Below are 24,305 nucleotides of genomic sequence, written 5' to 3'. Positions count from 1 at the left end.
TCTCTCTCTCTCTCTCTCTCTCTCTCTCTTTCTTGGGAAAATACATAAGCTTTGTACTTTTTTCTACCCTAAATTCTGTGTGAGAATTCTTTCTCAAACTCGCCATGAGCACCTAGTAAGTTTCTACCCTAACATTATGCTAACAAAATTCAAGGAACCTTTCAAAAATCCAAAGTGGTTTTTTCTCCTAGCAGAAGAGGCCTACTTATGTTCAATGGCTAGGCAATCCATAAGGTGTGGAAGGAGAGGCCCAGGGAACACAGCCTAGTGAGCTTTGGCCCTCTACAAGGCTAAATGAAACAGGCAGTCCTTAGAGGAAAGAGCCTTCCATTGAAATGTGAGTCCAATCCTAGTTGCCTTATTGCTTCTGCTGCTCTTTTCTTCCTCTGACATTATCTCTCTTTTATTTTTTTATTTTTTATTTTTTTGAGACAGAGTTTCACTCTGTTGCCCAGGCTAGAGTGCCATGGCATCAGCCTAGCTCACAGCAACCTCAAACTCCTGGGCTCAAGCAATCCTCCTGCCTCAGCCTCCCGAATAGCTGGGACTACAGCCATGTGCCACCATGCCCAGCTAATTTTTTCTACACATATTTTTAGTTGGCCAGATAATTTCTTTCTGTTTTTAGTAGAGACGGGGTCTTGCTCTTGCTCAGGCTGGTCTCGAACTCCTGACCTCGAGCGATCCAGCTGCCTCAGCCTCCCAGAGTGCTAGGATTACAGGCGTGAGCCACTGCGCCCAGCCTTGACATTATCTCTTGTAGCCAACTCTACAGAAGAAGAATGATTTCGCTTCCTCCTTCTGCTCTTTTGCCAACCTACTAACTGTGTGAACAGCTCTTCTCTGGTAAGGGCTTGCTCAACTATTACCATATGTCCACATTTCCAAGTTTGTAACCAGGTTGAGAGATTTAGCCCCAATAAATCAGGACAGAAAAATTCAGTTGCTGTGGTAGGAGATAAATGTGGAATTTTTAAGTTATATTTGTACTATTATTTAATATTATACTATGCATTATAGTAGTACTATGGCCTTTGGTTCAGGTAGTTTCAGAGTTTTCTAACTGCGTGAATAACAAGTAGTTACTCTAGAACTGGATACATATTTTGACAATTGAGGTCAAATAGTTATATATTCTTCATTTCCCAAGTTCTCAACCATGTATGCCTACATTACGTATAAACATACAATACATCAGGGATGAAAATTCCTTCAAACCCAAGACAAAGGGTAACAATCATTTTGAATGTAGCAATGCAAGTATATGTATGTTGGGACCATGGTTCAAAGAAAAAAGGAGAGGAAAAAAAGACGAAAAGTAAAGAAAGATTAGAATGTGGAGAACAAAAAATATTTCTGAGACCTGTATCAAGTACTAATTTCCACCTACCCACCATTGTTTTGACCCAAGATAGTTTACAAATCACATATAACAGCAAATAATTCTGAAATGGAATTTAAAGATCTAACACTGAAATGAGCAGTACTGTAATAAAACATGTTTCTTGTTAAAACTACCCATTATTTAAAATTATTTTAAAACATTTAAAAATATAATTACAGTTTTAATTTTGTTTTCTTTTTGCACACAACTTCCTTTGATGCTCTCTTCATAGGTTTTTGTACAGGCAACAAGTCTGCTATTGGCTTCGTCAAAGGTGATTCTTGCAAAAAAATTGGAAATGTTATTCTTTATACCAATCTCAGTAAAGATATTTTCAAATATCACATTTGCCTGATGATCAAGGCCATTTTGAAAAATTAAAATTATATATCGTTCTTCCAAATCTGAAAAGAAACAAATATAACTGTAAGTCTAAAAGAACAAAATAAGTAAACAGATAACTGAAAAAGGAGTAACAACTAATTATTTCCAAGAACCTGGTATAAATATCCACAACAATGTTTGGCACAGAGTGGATATATAACAAATGCTAAAATAAAGACAAGTGAATATTACCTGGCAATGTCACCTAAGTTATTAAGAGAAGGGAACCAGGATACATTACTCTAGCAATAGCTCAAGAACAAATCTATTCATGATTATAATTATTTACTTCACCTAATAAATCCCAAATCTCTTCACAGTCATAAAGTATATTGGTTAACATTTTCGTCAAACATAAATAGGAAATTGCCAAGTGAACCGGAAGTATCTCTAGAAAATTTAACTGCAAAACTGCTGTTCACTAATGTGCCAACTCCTGCAGCTTCAGTGGTAGCTAACATTTATTCATCATTAAGCTGAAGCAGCAATTACTGCTGAAATGTATTTACTTTATAAGCAGGCATGCCATGCCATAAATGTTAGAGGTGAAGGAAGGGAAACAAACCAGAGAATCGCATCTATGTACTGGAAAGGCTAAAGACCCCATTCTATGAACATGAAAACTTCCTATTCAGGCCAAGTTTCAAGGATTCCAGATTTATATGGTTTATTTAGTTAATATTCTTACCAGTTAAAAAAATTCATTTTACTCAGACTACACAGTGTGAAAGACTACAGATCTTTTGAGTTTTTCTTCTTCCCCCGTGCCCAATCTTTTGAGTTTTAATCCATTTTGAAAACTTCCTAAATGGGTAAACCTAGTTTTTACCTTCAGCCCTATCACTTTCTGTGGGTTTTTCCTCATCTGTAAAATGGAGGAAGTAATATCCACCTAACAATGTAGCTGTAGATAATACAAGGACTGTAGATAATATACATCTAAGGCCATCTATCAAAGTGCACTCACATTCTTCTATTCAACAGATTGTATTTATTATTATAATTTGCTTTACATAACTTACTTGTTAACTTATTCATTCCTTTACTATCATTCCAAACTTTATCCTCTTTATTCATTTGCAGTTGCACACTCAGCTTTTGATAAACTGCTGGTATCGCCTGAAGAAACACTACTGGTAATTTTCGGACATTACACCATTCACATTTAGTTAGATCAGAGGTATTTAAAGTAATCTTTACAGGATCACGTTCTGGTTCTGAAGGAAAACATATGGAAATGGAAAAGGAATCAATTCTTAAGAAGGCAAAATCATGAAGGCAGGTAACTGTAAGGAAATGTAAGTTCAAAGTTAAGCACATATTTATTATGCTCTGTAAATAACTCTCGTGGGAAATGAAGAAAAATCTTTATAACTACCTTAAAGAGGCTTCTACATTTTTCCCATATGAAAAAGCGATTCTAAAAAGTTAGGCTTTGTGATATTACATAATGAAATTACACCAAGATATGTGCTCTTTGTTTAAGAAGATATCTTAATGAATTCTATGAATATCATTAATCTTTTATTCCTGTAAAGTGCTTTAGTGTAAATAAAGCTTTAGTGAATAAAACGACAAAAAGTAGCTTACCATGTAGTTGTATCTTGATAGACTCTAAACAAAACTAAAAAATAAGACAGATTAGTATGCATCACAGACTTATAAAGATTTTGCTACACATAGCCCAAATGACTTGTTACTTGGACCTTAAATTTTTAGAGGGCAGAAAAGCTAAGCCATCTACCATGTGCTTAAGTACAAGATGAAATTATTACTGCCCCTCCCCACTTCTCTCAGAAAGGCAGCCTTCACCTTTTTTCTTCAAATGCTTAGAACATGTCTTATATTACTGGTTTATCTCTTAAAACCTCACAGAGAAGTTGACATAACATTACAACGAACACCTCAATACTCCTGACCTAGACTCACTGCTAATACCATGCCATATCCCCTCTATCACTCTTCTATACATATACTCACTTCTCCTTTGCTAAATTATCACAAAGCAGGTAGTAGACATCCTAACATTTCATCCCCAAATCCTTCTACGTGTGTCTCACAAAAACAAGAATATTCTCCTTTACAACTAAACATTATTAGCACATCTAAGAAGTCAAGATTAACTTCATTCAACATATAATTCATACTCAAATTTCCCTAACTGGTCAGAATTGTCCTTTATTGCTATTTTAATTTTTCCCCAATCTGTAATTCTGTCAAGGCTATATTTATCTCTTCTGTCTACTCCAATCTCAACCAGAAACTTGCCTCTCTCTGTTCTTTATGACATGGCCTTTAGGGAATCTAAGTTCTGTTAAGGAATTTAAGGAATTAGGTTCTGTAAAACATCCAATACCCCGGACTTGTGTTTCCTCGTTTTAAAAATCAGGCCATACATTTCCAGCAAAAACAGCACGTAGGTGATGTGCTGATACCTCTCACTGTATCACATCAGAAGGCACATCATGTCAGACTGTCCTACCATTGATACAAGCTTAATCACTTGGCTAAGGCAGTGACTGCCAGGTTTTTCCACTATAAAGATATAATTTTCCCTTTGCAGTTGAAAAATCTGTGTAGAGACACTTGAAACCCTGTAAATATCCTTTTCCCTAATAATCTTTCACTCAATGGTTTTAGCATCCATTAAAGATCCTTGCCTGAATCAGTTATTATTAGTGGTTATAAAATGGTGATTTTCTAACTAATTATTTCAATGTGGAGAAGACACATTAAGCCTAATACAACCTAAATTAATAATAATTTTTCATGTTTACAGAAGATAAGAGAATCAAGAAAGGAGGCACGTGCTTTGAACTACATTTTTAAAAAGATAGACTGATACAGGGGTATGAATAACTACATGAAAAGCAAATTTTACTAATGCTAATGGTAGAAGTTAGCTTGGAGGTATATAAATGTTCACCATAAAAGTCTTTCAACTTTTGTTTGAAGATTTTCATAATGTAAAAAAAGGAAATATGAAATAAATCTAATAATTGCTATAATAATTCCCTAGTCTAAAATGTCACTAAACATACCTTCTAAAGATTGTATTTGAAAATAATACATTAATTGGTTTCGATGGAAAGTAACACATTATTTGGGGATATCAAGAATGAGTACTTGTAGCTTGGGAAACATTTCAGCACATGTAGAAGCTGAAGTTACATGCTTTAGAAAAATGTGTCACATGACTAAAAAGTGACAACAATAATGACAAATAATGATACAAAGCATTTAAATAAAATTGTTGCATGAGATGAAGGAATTGAAAGTTATGTCTAAATATTTGTCATTTAAAAATTTGTGCATAACTAAATTACACACACATCAACACTGTAAACAGACATTGGGCTATTTCATCTACATCACAAAAGTTTCTAAATTTAAATTGGCTGAAAACTTTGATTTTGTATCTGCTCATGAGAAAAATGAGGAACTGCTTTGTAGTTCAGCGTATGTAGTATTCCTACTAATGTTAAGCCATTTTACTTTCTAATGAAAGTATTTAATTTTAAGTAAAATCAACACTTTTAGATAGTGCCAATTTATCACTGAGTAAATTTAAAATGATTTAAATTATCTAATAATAAGAGTGTGGAATTTTATAAAACATTTAAAACAGTAAAACATTTAAAATCTGTTTCTCAGATTAATCATAACTTGGAAGATAAATTATTTCACTACAAAACATAAGGAAGTTATGTTCAAGAACAAAATATCAAATGGTCTTTTTAATCACACCATATGAAGAAATTACACGCCTGTAGTCCTAGCACTCTGGGAGGCTGAGGGGGGTGGATTGTTTGAGCTCAGGAGTTAGAGATCAGCCTGAGCAAGAGCGAGACCCCGCCTCTACTAAAAATAGAAAGAAATTATATGGACAACTAAAAATATACACAGAAAAAATTAGCTAGGCATGGTGGTGCATGCCTGTAGTCCCAGCTACTTGGGAGGCTGAGGCAGAAGGATCGCTTGAGCCGAGGAGTTTGAGGTTGCTATGAGCTCGGCTGATGCCATGGCACTCTAGCCCCCACAAAAGAGTGAGACTCTGTCTCAAAAAAAAAAAAAGAAAAAGAAATTACAGATCCACTAACTGTACTTCAATGAAAAACATCCTTTGGGAAAATTCCATGCCACAAGGAAGGTAAACACCACACTGCAAATTTCCACATTATACTTTTTGGCTAAACATTTCATTTAGCACTTTAGTTTTTAAAAAAGTGTTTCAACATCTTTTATAATACACATATTGTCTTTTATTTCTTCAATTAAATTTACGAAGTCTGTCTCCACTGCAGCATATATAACCTAATCTGTAACTTTTATAAAATAATCATTCAAATTTTAATGTAGTTCTTGATACTTTTGAGACTAAACATACAACTTTCAATTAAATGTCTAAACCATCAGCAAAATCTAACTCATCAAACAAGAGTTATAAATAACTGTTTTGATGTGGGAGAAATCCATAAAACCTTCAGAGTACTCCTGCAAATTTTTGAGGTACAAAGTAACACAGAGTAGACATTTTTGTTAACTGAAGGAAACCAGAAAAGATAATCTGACTACAGAGGCTTGTAACAAAACAGGAATTTCATAAATCCCTGAAAACCTTGAGATATGTTACAACGTTATTGAGCAATAAAGGGTGGACAGTTCATACATAATTTGCTTTAAATTTCTGGGGTACTTCTATAACTTTGTAGTTTTTAAACTGCGGGAAGCTGGAATTTTTTGAAGGAAAAGAAAAATTGCTGGATTCCCATAGAGCTTTGTTCTGGTAAGAAACCAGGTTCATATTTCATTTGCTCCAACAAACAAACCTGTAATTTTTTTTCTTTTGATCATATTGTATCCTAGAACTATGAACCTTTACCAGAAAACAAATAGATATTTGTTCACTATAATTTAAATAATAATAAAACTACTTTTTAACTTTCCTGCTGAGATAAAATATGTTCTCTTAAAGATACTGCTTTATATATAAGAAACAGTATTAGGAGACAGTGTTTGGAAACAAATAGGGACACTAAGTTATGGCACTGCAAAATAAAGGCTCACGGAATAAATACAGTGCTTTAGGAAGACTAATCTTAAACCAACGATGTTTGGAACATATTAGAAAGAAAAATAATGACTAAGAAGGCTGGTTAAGAAGACTATTAAAATTTCAAAAAGAAAATAAAAACCTGAATTGAATTGGCAGCAGTAGAATAGTAAGTACATAGGTATGACAGGTAAGATAAAGGAACTACAGAAAGTTCTTTTGGCATATGGACAATGAACTACTCCAAAGCACAATGCCTCTTGGGTGGTCAGTGTAGTCCAATAATCTATTTCTAGGAGCCTTAATGCCATAACACATCTTTCAGCAGACTCCAGAGCTTTTGAATTCCTCTTTCTCCCTCTATAATTCTTTAATATATTCTTTTCATGCACTGAGCTAGCATTATAATAGAAAAGCAACAAACTGGAAGGTTTTCTAACTTACTGAGAGTCGTATCTTCCTAAAATGAATATACTGTTACTTCAAACATTACATTATGATAGATTTTTATCCACTGATTTTTAGTGATAAGGAGCTACTATTTATATACCCTTAAAGCAATTTGAAATCTTAAAATAATTTTTATATTCTATTAAATTAAATATTTTAATTTATAAATTTTAAATATTACATATTAGTTTTAGGAATGAAATTTTGAATCTTATAATTGATACAGTAAGGAGCTTAAGAATGTACTTACAACTACAGGTTCTATTAATAGCCGGAAAAGAGTTCCTACTCGTATACTTCGACAACTTAAAATGACATTGTCACAGGGTTTTTGGCAGCTTAAAGGATCAACTAAAGTTTCTTGAGAAAACACTTTACGACGTTTTAGAGGTGTGTTGATGATAGAATTGCCAAACTGAAAAGGAAAAGAAAATTTTCACTTAAAATTTACTAAAACAAGCAAACTAAGTACACATATGAAAACAAGATCCAACTATCACAACATTAAATTGATTTTCCTTCAATAGCATTAGATAAAATAAAAATTCATGGTTTTTATATAAGAGTAAATCCTTTCTATTTTTATCTAGATATACTTTAGTTATTTCAAATTCAAGTAGTAGTATAGCAATCTATATTTGCAGCTCAAGCAGTACTGCAGCAGTAGTGTATCAGGAATAGTACTCTGGGAATCAGACTGCCTGGGTTCAAACAGCCACACTACCTTTTAATGATCTGATCTGGTAAAACTTAAACAAGTAATTTAGGAGAATGGTTATTTTGTATTACAAAAAGATGTTTCATAATAAATAATATTTTACATAAGTACATAATTTTAATTAACAGCAATTATATTATCTTTATTATCATCACAAATATAAAACAAAGGAGAGATAAGTCCACTGCATAGAGATAGGCACCGTCCCCATTATCCTTCTAGAGCCATTTCTATGACCTGTCACAGGAAAAAATATTTATTTATAACAAAATGTGATCATCATATATACTATATATATATATATATATATATATGATTTTGTAAACTGCTTTCTCAGGCTTATTAACCAATTTATCATTAATACTTCTCCATAGGTTAATATCAACTTACTAGCTTTAAAAGATTTTTTTTTAAGCTTTAGGGTTATTTTTTAATATGAGAAATCATTTAAGCCAGGTGTGGTGGGTCATGCCTATAATCCTAGCACTTTGGGAGGGTAAAGCAGAAAGATCACATGAGGTCAGGAGTTTGAGAGAGGTTATTTAGCTCACTAATAAAACAGATCATTTAATAGCTGTTTCAGTTGAACCCACAGTAGAGGGACTGAGGCTAGAATCTGGATGGTCCACACTCTCTTATGGAGAATCACTGAGAAGAACAAGGTACCCTTATGATTCAGTATGCCAGTCTGAAAAGTGCTCACCTTAAAACTTCCATCACATGGAAATCCACTATTTAACTAAATTCTTCTATGCTGGACATTTAAGGTCTTTCTGATCTCTCCCCATGACAATCCATTTGTCAAAGAGCATTTTTGCAGTTCAACTGTGGTGCACATATAGAATTATTGCCAAATTGCCCTCCAGCAAAGTCATAATAATTTAGATACCCAAACATTGATGAGACACTATTATACTACAAACATTTTTGGTAATTTGGACAGTTAACAAATGGTATTTTAATTTCTATTTTACTACTCTGATTACTACCTTTTCTGAAACTTTATTCATTCCTTTATTCATTTTCCTGTGGTTTGCTTCTATTTCTCGATTTTAGGAAATTAAAAATATATAAAGGATCAATTTACGCTTTGTCACAAAGTTCACAATTTTTCCAATTGCATTTACCTATCAAAATCTGCTTCTGGTGTTTTGCTACACTGTTTGGTACTTTTCATTTAATCAAATATAGTCATCTCTTCATTTACTACTTTTGCTTGTGTTGTCATGCTTGGAAAGACATTCCTTAAGATTACATAAAAATATTAATCCATATTTTTTTCTATTATCCTTATGGTTGCTTTTTGTTGTTTTTCATTTCGTAAGGTTCCCATCTTAACCAAGTATGTATGTTTCCATATTTTCATATGTACTCTTATAAACCCAGACATATATATATATATATACACAAATACATAATTTTTTATTTTTTTTTAAGACACAGGGTCTTGCTCCGTCACCCAGGCTGAAGTGCCTTGGTGCAATCATATCTCACTGTAGTCTGGAATTCCTGGGTTCAAGCAATGCTTCACCCTCAGCCTCGGAGTAGCTAGGACTACAGGCATGAATCACCACACTCAGCCAATTTTTTTATTTTGTTGCAGAGACAGGGTCTTGAACTCCCGGCCTCAAGCAATCCTCCTACCTTGGCCCCCCAAAAGTGCTGTGCCTAACCCAGCATGCCCAGTCCACCTACATCATTTTTAACAATAAGTCTATTATTTTATAAAATGTCTTTACTAAAATAATATGCACATATTTCTATATATTGGCATTCCTATTCAACAGTACCACATAAAAATCCTAAAAGTCATTAATATAGCTCTAGTTTGTATTTTCAATGGCTGCATGGTATGGATGTACCATAACTTCTTCAGCCATATCCATATTAGTGGGCAAAGATTTTGCTTGCAGTTGTTTACCAATAATCATATTTGTATACGCAGCCTTACATACCAGAAAAGAGGGGATATTCTTTTGAGATAGAGTCTAAAGGAAGTAACTATTTCGTCAAACAGTACATATTTAAAAATTTTTTAATAGTCATTTTCACATGGCTTTCCCAAGAGGCCATAATAATAATGTTTTCCTTTAGGAAAGTAACCTTTTCCTTTAGATTCTTGCCAGCAGTACATATTAGCTGATTTTGTATCAATTTTGTAAGTCTGTGAAGTACAGTTATATTTCATTTTAATTTGCACTTCCTTACTAATTTGCACTTTTAATATGATAGTTTACCTATACGAATTTTCTCCTCTGTCTATTCCTACCCTTTGTTCATTTTCTTTTTATCCTCTAACTTTTAAGAGTTCTTAATCTATTATAGATATTAAAGTATGTCATCTATATTACATATATTCTCTCTGGATCTGTCTACTGACATCGTGGTTTTTTTATTTTTTTGACACAGGGTCTTGTTCTGTCGCCCTAGGCTAGAGTACAGTGGTGCCATCAAATTCCTGGACTCAAGCAATCCTCCTGCCTCAGCCTTTTGAGTAGCTAGAACTACAGAAGTTTCCCACCATGCCTAGTTATAACATTGTTTATATTACCTATTTCCATTTTGAAATTTCTATACAGTAAGTTATAAAATGAAACAATATGATAAAACATAATAATATTATAGTAAAATGCATCCAAGTTAAAATGACTTCTCCCTGTTTGCTAGATTTTATAAGTAATCTCCTTATATATACTAATATTTTGCTGTAAGGTTGATACTTTTTGTTGTTGTTGAATTTTTTATACTTTAAAACTTATGTTTAATTGAAATTTATTTTTGTATATGGATTGTTCTTCCAAATAATCTTCCACGTGGTATTTAAGCCCCATTTAATGCATAATCAATCTTTTTCTTCTGTTGAAACCACCAAATTGCCCTCTGAAAAAATATTCACATGCCAAAAGGGAGACTTTAATCTGAACAAATGTCAACAAATGTGAAAAGTACCTGGTCTTTCATTCTTGCTTTTCTTGGCAATGTAACTGTATTTAACTCTGAGTCAACTGGAATGCTTCTTAGTTCATGCTCTACTTTGCAGGTATTTTCATTTAGTGCTGCTTCTACTTTTCCAGTAGATGGTGCTGGGGAAGAACATGCTGAATCAGCAGGTTGAGGAGATACGCTCTCTCTTCTATGAGACCTGTCATTGTCATCATCATCATCACTGGACAAAATAACTAAAATTATAAAAAAATGTACATCTTATATTAAAACTTATATTAACATTATACTTATAATTTTTTATTTCATTTCTGTTAGTTAAAAATGTAAATAAATTATCACAGTGAGAAATACACTAAATTTTTTTTGGACCTCCTCCAGATCTGAGAATAAAAACAAATGGGCTAGGTGTGGTGGCTCATGCCTGTAATCTTAGCACTTTAGGAGGCCGAAGCAGGAGGACCTCTTGAGGCCAGGAGTTCAAGACCAACCTGTGCAACATAGTGAGATATTGTCTATACAAAAAATAGGAAAAAATTACCAAGGTGTGGTGGCATGCGCCTGTAGTCCCAACTACTCGGGGCGGGGGCGGGGGCGGGGGCGGGGGCGGGGCTAAGGCAGGAGGATTGCTTGAGACCAAGAGTTTGAGGATGCAGTGAGCTATGATGATGCCACCGCACTCTAGCCTAGGCAGCAGAGCAAGACAATGTCTTAAAAAAAAAAAATGAAGATACAATCCACTTTATCTGATGGAAAGTTAAATTTGAAGAAAGCATAAGACTTGGAATCATTTTAAAAATACTATACAAATATAAAATTGTTTCTACAGCCTGTTGCCCCTCACCCACACAGCAAGATTAGCAAGTTACAATAACTGTTTATTCATAGGTTTCAGAGTTTCAAAAAGTGTAAGGTGTGAAAATAATCTGCATACAGCTTATTTACAAAATAGCATGCATTTTAAATATGTGTGAAACTCCGTGTAACCAAATAATTTTGGGCTACACAGGAAATCACTAAAATCATAATTGGTCCTTGGGAAAATCTGGACCAGTGCCTAATGCTCCACACATATTGTTGAGTAAATTAATGTGGGCAAGAAAATACATTATAAAAGCAATTTGCTCTTATACTTTGTACTCATTACTGAATCTTATCACATCCATTTCTATATAACTCCCCAGAACCACCCATATTGTACTTGAGTTAAACACCAACTCCTTACTCTGGTTTATAAATTTACATAATCTGGCCCCCTGTCAAATCTGTCCAATTTTCTCATTCTACTACATTTTTTTTTTCTCTTTATGATCCAGGCACACTAGCCAATATTTCTGTCCCACAAACACCACAAGCTTATTCCTGCCTGGATTGTGCTCCCCTCAACACTGCATTTTTGTCACCAATTATTAGCTTAAATATCACTTTTTGATTGACAACCCAATCTAAAATAAGCACACAGGTACTCAGTCATATAAACTGATTTATATGATTCAGTTCTTTGTTGTGATGTTTACTTGCTCATCTGTCTCTCCCTACTACATACCAACTACAAGTGAGCAGACACTGTCTTGTTCGCTGCTATATTCCCAGGCCTAAAATAGTGCCTTACACACACACAAAGAAAAACATCAAAAAATCAAGCGTTGAAGAATGCATGAATTTGTAGGAGCAATTTTCCTTTTTAGTATTCCACACATAAATGCTGAATTAATATTTACTGAGTAATGTACATGTCCCAGAGGAGCATCATCCCCAGCATTATTCTACTTGTCTTTTTTATTTTGCTGTCCAATCTCAGGAGTAAATGCTATGCTTGTATCTTTTTCAGAACTGGTCTTTTATTAACAGAAAAACTAACAGGCCAGATTAGAAGGTCTAAGGAGATTTACATATACAGTATTTGAAAGTTGGCATTTTGCCACTTACTGGTTATTTGGCTCATATTCTCTTCTCTGAGAAAATGGGGACAATAATGGTACCTATTTCACAGATTTGTTGTAAGAAGCAAATGATATGGAAAAAGCTTAGCACAATGCTTGGTATATATATTTATACACACACACATATAAATACATAGCTTTTAAAAAAAACAGTCCATGAACTATTTATATTGTTTATAAAAAAAACACACAAAAATGTATTATGTTCAAAGGGAAGCCTAGGGTGTTCTATATACAATTATTATTACTTTTATTGTTTTTAGAGATAAGGTCTTTTTTTTTTTTTTTTTTTTTTGAGACAGAGTCTTACTCTGTTGCCTGGGCTAGAGTGAGTGCCGTGGCGTCAGCCTAGCTCACAGCAACCTCAAACTCCTGGGCTTAAGTGATCCTCCTGCCTCAGCCTCCCGAGTAGCTGGGAATAGAGGCATGTGCCACCATGCCCAGCTAATTTTTTATATATATATTTTTTAGTTGTCCAGCTAATTTCTTTCTATTTTTTTTTTAGTAGAGACAGGGGTCTCGCTCTTGCTCAGGCTGGTCTCGAACTCCTGAGCTCAAACAATCCGCCCGCCTCGGCCTCCCAGACTGTTAGGATTACCGGCGTGAGCCACCACGCCCAGCCGAGAGACAAGGTCTTGCAATGTTGCCAAGGCTGGTCTTGAATTCCTAGGCTCAAGCAACCCTTCTGCTTCAGCATCCCAAGTAGCTGGGACTACAGGTGTGTGCCACCACGCCTGGCTTACAATTATCTTTATGGTGCTTGAAGAGGATTAAAACTTCTATATCTACTATAACAAAAATTTATTTTAAAGCCCAAATGCTGCAATAGACAGGACTATATTACGTAGTTTTCATTTAATTGACTTAAAATAAGGCTGGTGCTTAATATTACTGTAATCGCAAAGCAAATGGGAAGAGTATACAAAGATGATATTATATAGCTAAAAGGTTATTCTCATGGCTGTTTTCATTTTATTTTAAAAAAATAGGGGGCTTGGGGAGTTGGGAAAAAAAAAATAGAACATATGCTAAATAAACATCCATCTAGGACCCTGCCTTAGGGTCTGCAATGAATTCAACTATCCCCCTTCAAAATTCTCATGTTGAAGTCCTAAACCCCTGAAGTGATTGTATTTAGAGATAACACCTTTAAGGAGGTAATAAAGAAGATGAAGAGATACCAAAGCTCTCTCTCTGCTGGCACACAAAAGGAAGGCCATAAGGCCATCTGTGGACACAGTGAGAAGGCAGACATATGAAGCCAGGAAGAGACCTCACCAGACACCAACACCACCTTGATCTTGGACTTCTGCCTCCAGAACTCTGAGAAAACAATTTATTTTGTTTAAGCCACCCAATCTATGGTATTCCATTATGGCATCCTGAGTAGACTAATACAGTGTCTTTGTGCTTAGATTCTAAACTTGTTCCCATATATATCATAGCTCGTCTTCCTACTCACTTCATTCTGGGCTCTGCTCAAAAGTTACCTTATTAAAAGTTCCTATTCTGCCACCTACCTAAAATAGCACTCTCCTTCTTCTTACCCTAACTCTCCACTTCCTGGACATGCTTCACTCTTCTGCATGGAATTCATCACTACCTGAGACATTATACATTTTATTAATAGACTATTCACACTAGAATAAACGCCTCATCATAATAAATTACATTAATGGAAAAACATTCAAGAATAAGTATATTAAGAAACACGACTTTGGAATCTGAAAAATCTGTTATTTTTTTTTTAAACCAAACTCCAATAGTCCAAATGTATATAATACTGAGAAGTTATTCAATCTCCTTTAAGCCTGGATTACCTCGTTTACAAAATGAGTATATCAGTAGCTATGTCACACAATTGTGAAAACTAAATTAAAACTGGATAGTGTACAACACTTTCTTGTTTTTTTACAAAGCAGGGCACACAAGTATGCAATAAATGACATCTTTTATTATTACTAATATGTTCTTATAATGGAGCATACTTTTCCATATACTTTAATAGAAAATTAACTTTTTTTTTTTCAGGAAAGCAAATTTATGCTTTATGTGGTTTTAAATCATGGTTTATATGGCCCTATGTTAAGCTCTGAATAGTAAGCCTGCTTAAGGTACCTCAGAACGACATGAATTTGTTTCCCTATATTATCAACCTGCATGATTAATGTAGATATAATACTTAATTTTTTTTAAAAAGTTACACTTATCAACTTAGCCTTATCAACATCTAGTTCCCCTAACCCTGGAAACCTCATGATCTTAAGTTTCCTATATAAAATTTGGCTCAGTGATAATACCCAGTAAACTGCCTAATAAGTGAGAGTTCTTTCCATGTCTTAAACTTTAAAATACAAAACTTCACCATTAAGAAAGATTCAAAGGATGTTAACAACATTTAATATAGTACAGGTATAACATGGAAATGTATTATAAAATATTTGTCAAAAAAACATCATCATAACGTCCTAACACAGTATCTTAGCTGCACATCTATCATATAGTAATTCTTTACTTGACTGAGTTCTTTTTGAAAAATAAGCTAATGTGCTGGTGTAGACTGAGGTTTTCATATTGAAATTAATTAAAATAGAACTTGACATATTTCTGAGGTTCAAAAAAATTCTTAGTATTTTCCCCTTTATTTACCAGTTTTCCAAATAATGCTTTGGAACCCTAAGCAACCTCCAAAGGTAACCAATGGAGGGCTTTTTTCCTTTTTAAGGGGATAGGAGGGCATCTTAAGGAACTATTTGACTTTAACATATTTGACATATTTAAATGACTAGTAGCCCTGATTCTTTTTGTGACTCAAGTAGGCCCATTCAGTGGTTAGTGCAAGCCCTTTCACTTTAGTTCCATGCCTTTTTGCATGTCCACATTAGTTTCTGATAGCTTCCTGATGACTAGATGATCTAGGTTTCTCATATAGTTCATGCTCCAGACATGGACTCATCTATTTTTCTGAGGAGCTCTGGTTATTTTTACTGGGAGATGGTATTTAAAATCAAAGATATGGACACTAGGGGTTTTTCTTTGTTGTTGTTGTTTTTACTGTTTCTAGGCATTTTCTGTAGATAAAGCTAGGAAATATTTATTTTATATTTAAGAGAAAATAAGTAAGTTCATGCTATTATCTCCAACTCAAAGTTATAGAATTTTTACTTGATTTTACTTTTATTTTAGAGTCAAGGTCTTGTTCTGTTGTCTGGGTAAAGTACAGTGGTATCATCATAGCTCACTGGAAACTCAAACTTCTGGGGCCAAGTGATCCTCTTGCCTTGCCTCCCAAAATGCTAGGATTACAGGCATTAGCCACCATGCTCAGCTTGATTTTACTTTTGTATTCCTTCTCTCTAACTATAAAAGTCTTGGTTCTTAGATACAATAATATAATTACTTATTTGCTTTATCAATATGTGTGTTTAAAAATAATACCAATATTATTAATAACAGTATTAATGAATACACTTAAGATTTTTCTGCAGTTCTATTTAACCTTAAAATATATCACAATTAGGAATGTCAGCCACAATATTATTTTAATTTAGATTCACTTGAAATACTTCCATGTGTTCAAGCCACCAACTAAATATATAATTAAGTTCATTTGTTTCATTTTGTGTTTGAATTTGTTCTTTAGTTTTGAAAATTTTTTAAGATTTTGTTTTATAATTATGTAAAACATTTACATAGTTCCAAAGTCAAACCTATAAAAGAAAGTATATTTGGAAAAATTTATCATCTACCCCTAACACCTTGTAAAAAGAAAATAAAAATCTCAGGGCCATCCCCTCAACCCCATATGCAAAAGGGAAGGCGAAGGCCTCAGGTACCTTGTGAAGAACTAGCCCAACAGATCATTCAGGAAATTCCTTGCTGACCTCCCATAAGCAAGGACATGTAAATTGTAACTATAAATCCTCAGGCTGTGTGTAGCTCCTAAAACTTAAGTCTGTTCGATTCCACACTAATAATGAATTATAATTTTATCTTCACAGGCAGAACAGAGATGTAGATTTTACTGGGTCTCATAGGAATGTAACCATTTTGTCTCACTGTCCTCACTCCCCTGCCTTTTTTTAATCTACCGTATGCCTTTAAAATTCTGAAATTTCCAAATTTCCCTTCAGAAAAACAGCCACAGGTCTGTCTGTGGTTTGTGTTTTTCCAGGGCACATCCTCAACTTTTCTTAATATCTGTTTCCTCCCCTTTCAATCATTTTTCTTATTAGTTTTTTATACTCTTTCTATTTTACTTTATCTTATTTTATAAGAAATGGGGTCTTGCTACATTGCCCTAGCTGGACTCGAACTCCATCTCAGCCTCCCAAGTAGCTAAAACCACAGGAGCATACCACTGTGCCTGGCTTCTGTTTTTTAAAAGAAACTATATTCATTCTCCCATCCGATAGCTTGCTTCATTCCCATCATTAAATATCTTGGAAATCACTCTACATAATATTATTACTATGTCAGATCTTCCACCCTTTTACAGCTGCAATCTCTATTCAACCAGTCTCCAATTATTTCCAATCTTCTGCTATTTTGGACTGCCTTCCACATACATCCAAACATGAACGCATGTGTCCAAATATAGGGAAAAGATTTAGAGGAGGAACAAAGTGGTAAGGAAACTAATTTTCACCAAATCCTTTCTATGTGTCAAATATTTTATTGGGCTACACCAAGCACTTTATATATGTAATTTTATTTATTCCTTTAAAAACACTATCAGCAGGAAATACATCCATTTACAGATCAGAGAGATTAAATTACCGTGGCCAAAATCAGAAAGGTAGGCACAACCAGCACTTGACCTAAGACTGGGGCCAAGGTCTGTGCTTTTTTAACTATTTAAGATGGATCAGATGAGAACAAAGTTTTCTTTATGCTCATACTCACAGTAAAAATATATGTATTAAAAATACTAGATTGAAATAAGTAATATTAAAGGGAGTAAAATACTTACTTGGATCATTTAGATCTGACAGGCTTGTTTTCCTTTCTTTCAAGTTTGTGATTTTGGGTATTTTTGCACCAGGTAAAATGACTTTTCCATTAGTCTGTAAGTAATTGTGTCTACTATCATCACAATTCACAATAATATCAATTGGAACCTTTTCCACACTGTTGCCATAAAACTTCTTGGTTGTTAATCCTGTGTTTTGTGACTTCTGTCCTCCAGAATTCTGATGAATTGACATCCTTAATAATGGTCCAGTAGATTCACTCAAAGTTATAGCTTGTCTGCAATTTCTTTGCAAATCCTTAGGAAAAAGAACACCACAACTTTGGCATTTGGTCTGATTTTCTTTTTCTTTTCCATATTTTGGACAATATTCACGCTGTTCAGAAACTTTAAGTTCCAAAAGAACAAAAGAAATAAAAGATTTTGGCATTTTATTTCAAAATCAAGGAACTCCCCCCTCCAAAAGTCTCAAAATTAAGTCTCTTCCTCATCATCACCACCGTGGCTATCATGAGACCAAGCCTGAACAAGTCATGTTACTTGGGATTTAGCATGAGAATGCTGGAAGATATTTTCAAGACCATCTAGCTCAGCAGTCAGCTATATGTAAACTAATTCCATCTTTAAGAATCTGAGGATATGATCAAGCTAAGTACTGACTGGCTCCAATACTTTACTGTCTTGTAATAAAGATAAATAGGACATATCTAAATGAAAAGAACTCCATGGAAAAGTGATACTTCCAGATATTTCCTTTTATAAATTGATACCAAACAGAAAAAGTATGTCCCTACTATTAAAATTCCCAATATTAAAATATAGAAGAAAATATATCCTGAGCTATTAGTATATGCCTTCCCTCAGCTTAGAAACACATATATTGGAACTTTTTGCAACAATTAGGAACAATATGCTGATTAGCTCAACTAAATAAGATATGACATTTTTCATGATAAAAACTAGAGATTAAGGCCAGGCATGGTGGCTCACGCCTGTAACCCTAGCTCTCTGGGAGGCTGAGGCAGGTGGATCATTTGAGCTCAGGAGTTCGAGACCACCCTGAGCAAGAGTGAGACCCCGTCTCTGCTAAAAAAAATAGAAAGAAATTATCTGGACAACTAAAAATATATATATAAAAAATCAGCCTGACATGGTGGTGCATGCCTGTAGTCCCAGCTACTCCGAAGGCTAAGGCAGTAGGATTGCTTGAGCCCAGGAGTTTGAGGTTGCTGTGAACTAGGCTGATGCCACAGCACTCTAGCCTGGGCAACAGAGTGAGACTCTGCCTCAAAAACAAAAACAACCAAAAAAAAGACCTAGAGATTAAGAATTCTATTAACCTAACAGTCTAAAAACTAGAATCTCAACACTGCTCCATTAGTTTTAGTAGAGTTTATATAAAGTAGTGAATTTTCATAATATTTTACATTAAGTATAATTTCTTTTGGAAAACAAAAATTGATTAAAATCTCATTTCCCCCTTTTGGTCAGTGAAAGACTTTTACAAAATAAAATAATTCCAAAGTACATATGACATACTATCTGCAAGTCTCTACCCACAAATAACCAACTACACTAATAAGAATGAACCTATCACTGATTGATGAGATATCACTAAGGCAATGTCATTTTTATTACATATCCTAAAAATGTTTAATTCCATAAATTCAAAATCTCGTTTTCCTATAATCAGTACGCAGTGTGGAATTGCACAGACTATACAAGGAAAGAAAAACCACTAACCTTGTTCACGAGTTAAAGATTACATAGAAGCTGGCTACAGTTCTTTATCTCCACTAAGAAAAAAATAAGAACAATTGGCATGGGAGTAAAGAGTAAAAGAAGAAAGATTTGTTTTAGGCATTAAAAAAAATTCTGAGGTTTTCAGCTGGCATGCCTAGTGGAGGAAGGATGCTGTGTCTAGGGAGGATCTTTCCTCCTTAACCTAGGCCAAGCAGTATGAGTTGTAAGGATGGCCTGAGACAAGCTTAAGCTGGCATGCCAGGCGACTGATCACATAAAGGAAAACTGAGCAAACAGGTAAATATACTGGGGATGAAGGGTGTCAGGTTTCTTACTGTCAGAGAAGGGAGTTACAAACATGCAAAGTGAGAAAGACAAAGTGTGGTGTTGGACTAGAATTAGAGTTACCAATGTGAACTCACAGACTTTTATATGTATTAAATATTGACACATAAATATATTTCCTAGCTCTGTCTATTGAGAGGGCCTAGAAACAATGACACTCAGTAACAATGAACATAACTTATGCTTAAATATTTTTCCTCTACTTGAGGGAACCATTAATGGCTCCTTGGAGAAATACATGACTCTAGGGCTGAGACAGAGGAATAGAAGTCTTGTTACATCAAAGAGTAAAGAAGTGCTCAAAGAATGATGGGGACACATAAAAAAAAACATGGGCCAGTTTGAAGGGACTCCCACGGACCAAGTCTGGAACAATTTTAGTATCAAAATAAATAATGAAAGTTACAGACTATAACCCTTTGAGTAAAGTAAGAATCCCATGTGTCCATGCTGATATAAATAAATCAATAAGTAAATGTGGAATAAGGAAAAGCTCTACTTTACATTAGAAGTCCTATTAATAAATGAGCATAGAAATACATATTAATTAACTTTGCAGTGAAGAAATCTAGAACGTTTTAACTAAAGTAAAAGTTAATATCATTAATGTGAAAATCAACACTGTGTATCCCCTGATATTATATGATGCAATGAGAAGATTATAGCATCATTTCTGAGGTATTCTTGGAAACCATAAAGAAACATCAGACAAACCTAATCTGAGGTACAAAGTGGCCTATACTCCTCACAAATATAAAGACTATGAAAGACAAAGGAAGACTATGAAATTACTCCTTACTGAAAAAGACTAAATCATGGCAATTAAATTTAATAGATGACTCTGAATTGGATCCTGTACCCATAAAGGACATTATTTAGGTGAAGTTTGAATAGGGTTTATGGATTAGATGATAATTTTGAGTCAATGTTAATTTTGTGATTTTGATAGCTACACTCTGGTTATATAAGAGGATGCCCCTACCCCTAACCTTTTATTAATTTTTTTTTAAGAAAAGAAACACACTGAAGTATTAAGTGGTAAATGGGCATCATGCCTATAACTTGTACTCAGATGGTATGGAGAAATACATACACGCAAACGTTTATGGTGGGGAGGGAAGAGGGAGAAAGGCACAGAGAAGAACAATAAAGCAAATGTGAAAAACTAGGAAAACGGGGAGAGGAGCATATATGTACCCTATCACTTAAATTTTCTTTAAATTTAAAATTATTTTAAAAAATTTCGGGTCAAGAGCAATCATTTGGAGCGCGTTACAACTTGGAGTACATACAGAAAGGCACTGATAAATTCTTTTCAGAAAAAAAAATTCTATATTTTGGACAGGTAAAAAATGGTCTATTGAAGACACAGAAAAGTCTGCCTAAATAACATTTCTAGGTCTCTTCTGGTCCTATATGAAAAGATCACCTAGAATTTGGTAAGTACTAAAAAAATAATAAAAATACTGTCTGACTAAGCAATAAAGAATAATCTCTCTACCTACCTCTAAATGGGTTAAACATTTTTTTGAAGCAGGAGACAAAGGAGGAGTAGGCTGATATGTACTACAGTGACGTTTCTGTTGTACTTTCCTCTTAATTTCAGGCTCCACGTGTGATTCAGACTCTTCTGTTTTCTTCATTATACGTTCTAAAGGACAGAGAAAAAAATAAAAGCAATGAAATTAAATTGTATAAATTCCTTATGATCTTTGCTATGAAAAAATACTAGTTTTAGTTAAAATAAACTAGTGTTTCAACAGGTACAATAAAGAATAATCAGGGCTGGGCCCAGTGGCTCATGCCTGTAATCCTAGCACTCTGGGAGGCCAAGGTGGGAGGATCGCCTGAGGTCAGGAGTTCGAGACCAGCCTGAGCAAGAGCGAGACTCCGTTTCTACTAAAAATAGAAAAAAATTAGCTGGGCATGGTGGCAAGTGCCTGTAGTCCCAGCTACTGGAGAGGTCGAGGCAGGAGGATTGCTCGAGCCCAGGAGTTTGAGGTTGCTGTGAGCTAGGCTGACGCCACGGCACTCTAGCCTGGGCAACAGAGCGAGACTCTGACTCAAAAAAAAGAAAGAAAAAAAAAAAAGAAAAAGGAATAATCAGAACTTTTAAGATTATCCACAGTGTGGACCAATTCATCAAGTATACCAATATTCTCTTCAGCTTAGTTTGTACTACTAAGGTAACAACAGAAGCACATTTTGTACTGAACCACTCATATATCTTTTTTCCAAGTTCATTACACTTCTTAGATTAATAAGAAAAATCTGAATTCAAACATTAGATACAACTGTTTAAAGGAAATCAAACTAACCCTCAAACTAACAGTTTTTTAAGTTCAAGATACACAAAACAGAATTTTTCCATTATTTTTCAATGTATATTTAATAATTTTCAATATGACTATAATTAAAAATTTTAAATGATTTGACGAACTCCAAAACAGGCCAATTTAAAACTTACTACAATCTAACTTCATCAGCAAAGGTTAAAGTATGCAAGAGGCAAATATGTTTCTAAAACAAAAGTTAATGAATCGACAAACCAAAACATCCTATCTGAATTATCCCAGCTTTGTTAAATACTTCTATTTTCCTCTTATTATTTCCTCCTTTTATTTTTTAGGTAACATTATATATACATAAAATTCAACATTATCTAATATTTAGTTTGATATACAATACTGCCCTTAAAAACTCATATAATCATTCTCGCTTAGTGTAACCACACAAAGTTCCAGTAAGTGATTATCTCTCAATCTTTGTACTTCTATTTTGCTAGACACCAAAGCTAGAAATTTAAATAATTCATGACTACTCCTTATCCCTCCTTCCTCAGTTTCGAGAGAATTCTACTTTCTAGTAGCTCTTAAATTCACTCTCTTCTTTCCAAACCCACTGCCACTACATTAACTCTTGCCTAAACTCATCTCCTTTGTTCCAATTTTGCTCCCTTCAAATCCTTCCCCGCTGTCGAAATGATTCAATACAAAAATATGACTTTGTCATTCTAATACTTAAAAGTTTTCCATGATTCTAGTAGTTAAGGAAAAAACTCTAAACCCCATCTCTTGACAAGCAAAGGTTCATGTTGATGTTCCAGTCTTAATGCATTTCTCCAGGGTGTTCTCTGTTCAGCCCTCTTACAAATGCTGTTCTCTTCACAAGAAATTGAACCCCTACCTATCTGGTGAATTCAAACCTTTCTTTGTCAAGAAGCTGCCTCTGCCCCACTCCAGGCACAATTAAGTGATCCTCAGAGTTTCCATAGCATTAATTTTATTTTATTGCATTTATTTGTACTTCTATTTCCCCCACCATACTGTCAGCTCTGAAAGAGCAAAACATCAGGTTTTAGTCATATGTTTTCCCAGCATCTAGAAACTGCAAAAGGTAAAGTCTTAACAAATGCTTACTTGGATTAATGAATCACATGAGAAAGATAAAATCACATGACACATAAAAAAATGAAATTACATGGGTCAGGGGAAGAGATCACCGCATCATATCTGAAAATGGCTTATTCTTTGCCACACAGAGATAATGAAGCATAAGGACTTAGCCTTCAGCTGGGGAGAGTTACTTTACGGTGGTGCTTCTTTTTCCTCTCTCTCCTGAGGTTACAGAGAAGCTGCTCCAGTCCAGAGCATGCAGTCCAGAGTTATTATTTCTATGAGGGCTAACAAACTTTGTTGACTGTATAGATATAAAAAGCAGTTTCTATACAAGTGATTATTAAAGAGGTATAATGTGACACTCTAAGGAAAAAAGGAGGCAGATAACATTTTGGGATTCAGAAAATATATAAACAGTTATCTGAAACTCAATTATTCAAAAAATTTAATTTACTGTAGAGCAGTCTTAAAACATGGGATACCCTCCCTCAGTTTTTTTGGACTTAAAAAATTCTATAATTTACACAAAGGAAAGCTTTATCCTTACTAACATAATTAATCTTTGTAAGCCACACAGTATCTTTGCACATCATTTTGCTCAAATATCAATCTAGTTAGTTTTCTGACAGATCCTACTTAAGAGACTGACATTTTAAAAAATCAGTACCAGGGAGGTCAGCTGCACACCAGGCAGCCACAGCTCCCTTCCCACAAAACAAAAACAGTATCACTTCATTTATGATTATTTAATCACACTCTTCACTATAGCTATTACATCATGTCTATGTCACATTTTCTCTACCTACCATCATAACTACAAAGGGGGGGAAACAAATGGACCAAGCTTTGAGATAATTGAGGACTTTTATTGGTAATAGGTAGAGATAAATGATATTAAAGTATGGATCCCTAAATCAAAGCTATCTAAAAGGTTTTGAAGGAAAGAAAAAGACAAAGAAGGACATAATTCAA

At 34.3% G+C, this 24,305-nt stretch overlaps 1 protein-coding gene across 5 annotated transcripts in view; it reads right to left on the bottom strand.

The window, feature by feature from the left end:
• SENP6 (SUMO specific peptidase 6) overlaps positions 1-24,305 on the bottom strand; it is a 106,669-nt gene that overhangs the window by 22,711 nt on the left and 59,653 nt on the right. For 4 of the 5 annotated variants that reach the window (XM_045543908.1, XM_045543909.1, XM_045543910.1 and 1 more), the window contains 7 exons: positions 21,441-21,586; positions 17,848-18,145; positions 10,939-11,168; positions 7,522-7,686; positions 3,359-3,392; positions 2,791-2,985; positions 1,562-1,788 (listed from right to left, as the gene is read on the bottom strand). In XM_045543908.1, the coding sequence (XP_045399864.1) occupies positions 1,562-1,788; positions 2,791-2,985; positions 3,359-3,392; positions 7,522-7,686; positions 10,939-11,168; positions 17,848-18,145; positions 21,441-21,586 (1,295 nt within the window). Of the gene's footprint in view, positions 1-1,561; positions 1,789-2,790; positions 2,986-3,358; positions 3,393-7,521; positions 7,687-10,938; positions 11,169-17,847; positions 18,235-21,440; positions 21,587-24,305 lie in introns of those variants that run through there. The other variant, XM_045543912.1, reaches the window with a different exon arrangement.

Source organism: Lemur catta, chromosome 2 (assembly GCF_020740605.2).
Source record: "Lemur catta isolate mLemCat1 chromosome 2, mLemCat1.pri, whole genome shotgun sequence".
Taxonomy (NCBI): Eukaryota; Metazoa; Chordata; class Mammalia; order Primates; family Lemuridae; genus Lemur; species Lemur catta.
The sequence above is the reverse complement of the archived record's forward strand: the minus strand, read 5'-3'. Positions and strand labels throughout refer to the sequence as shown.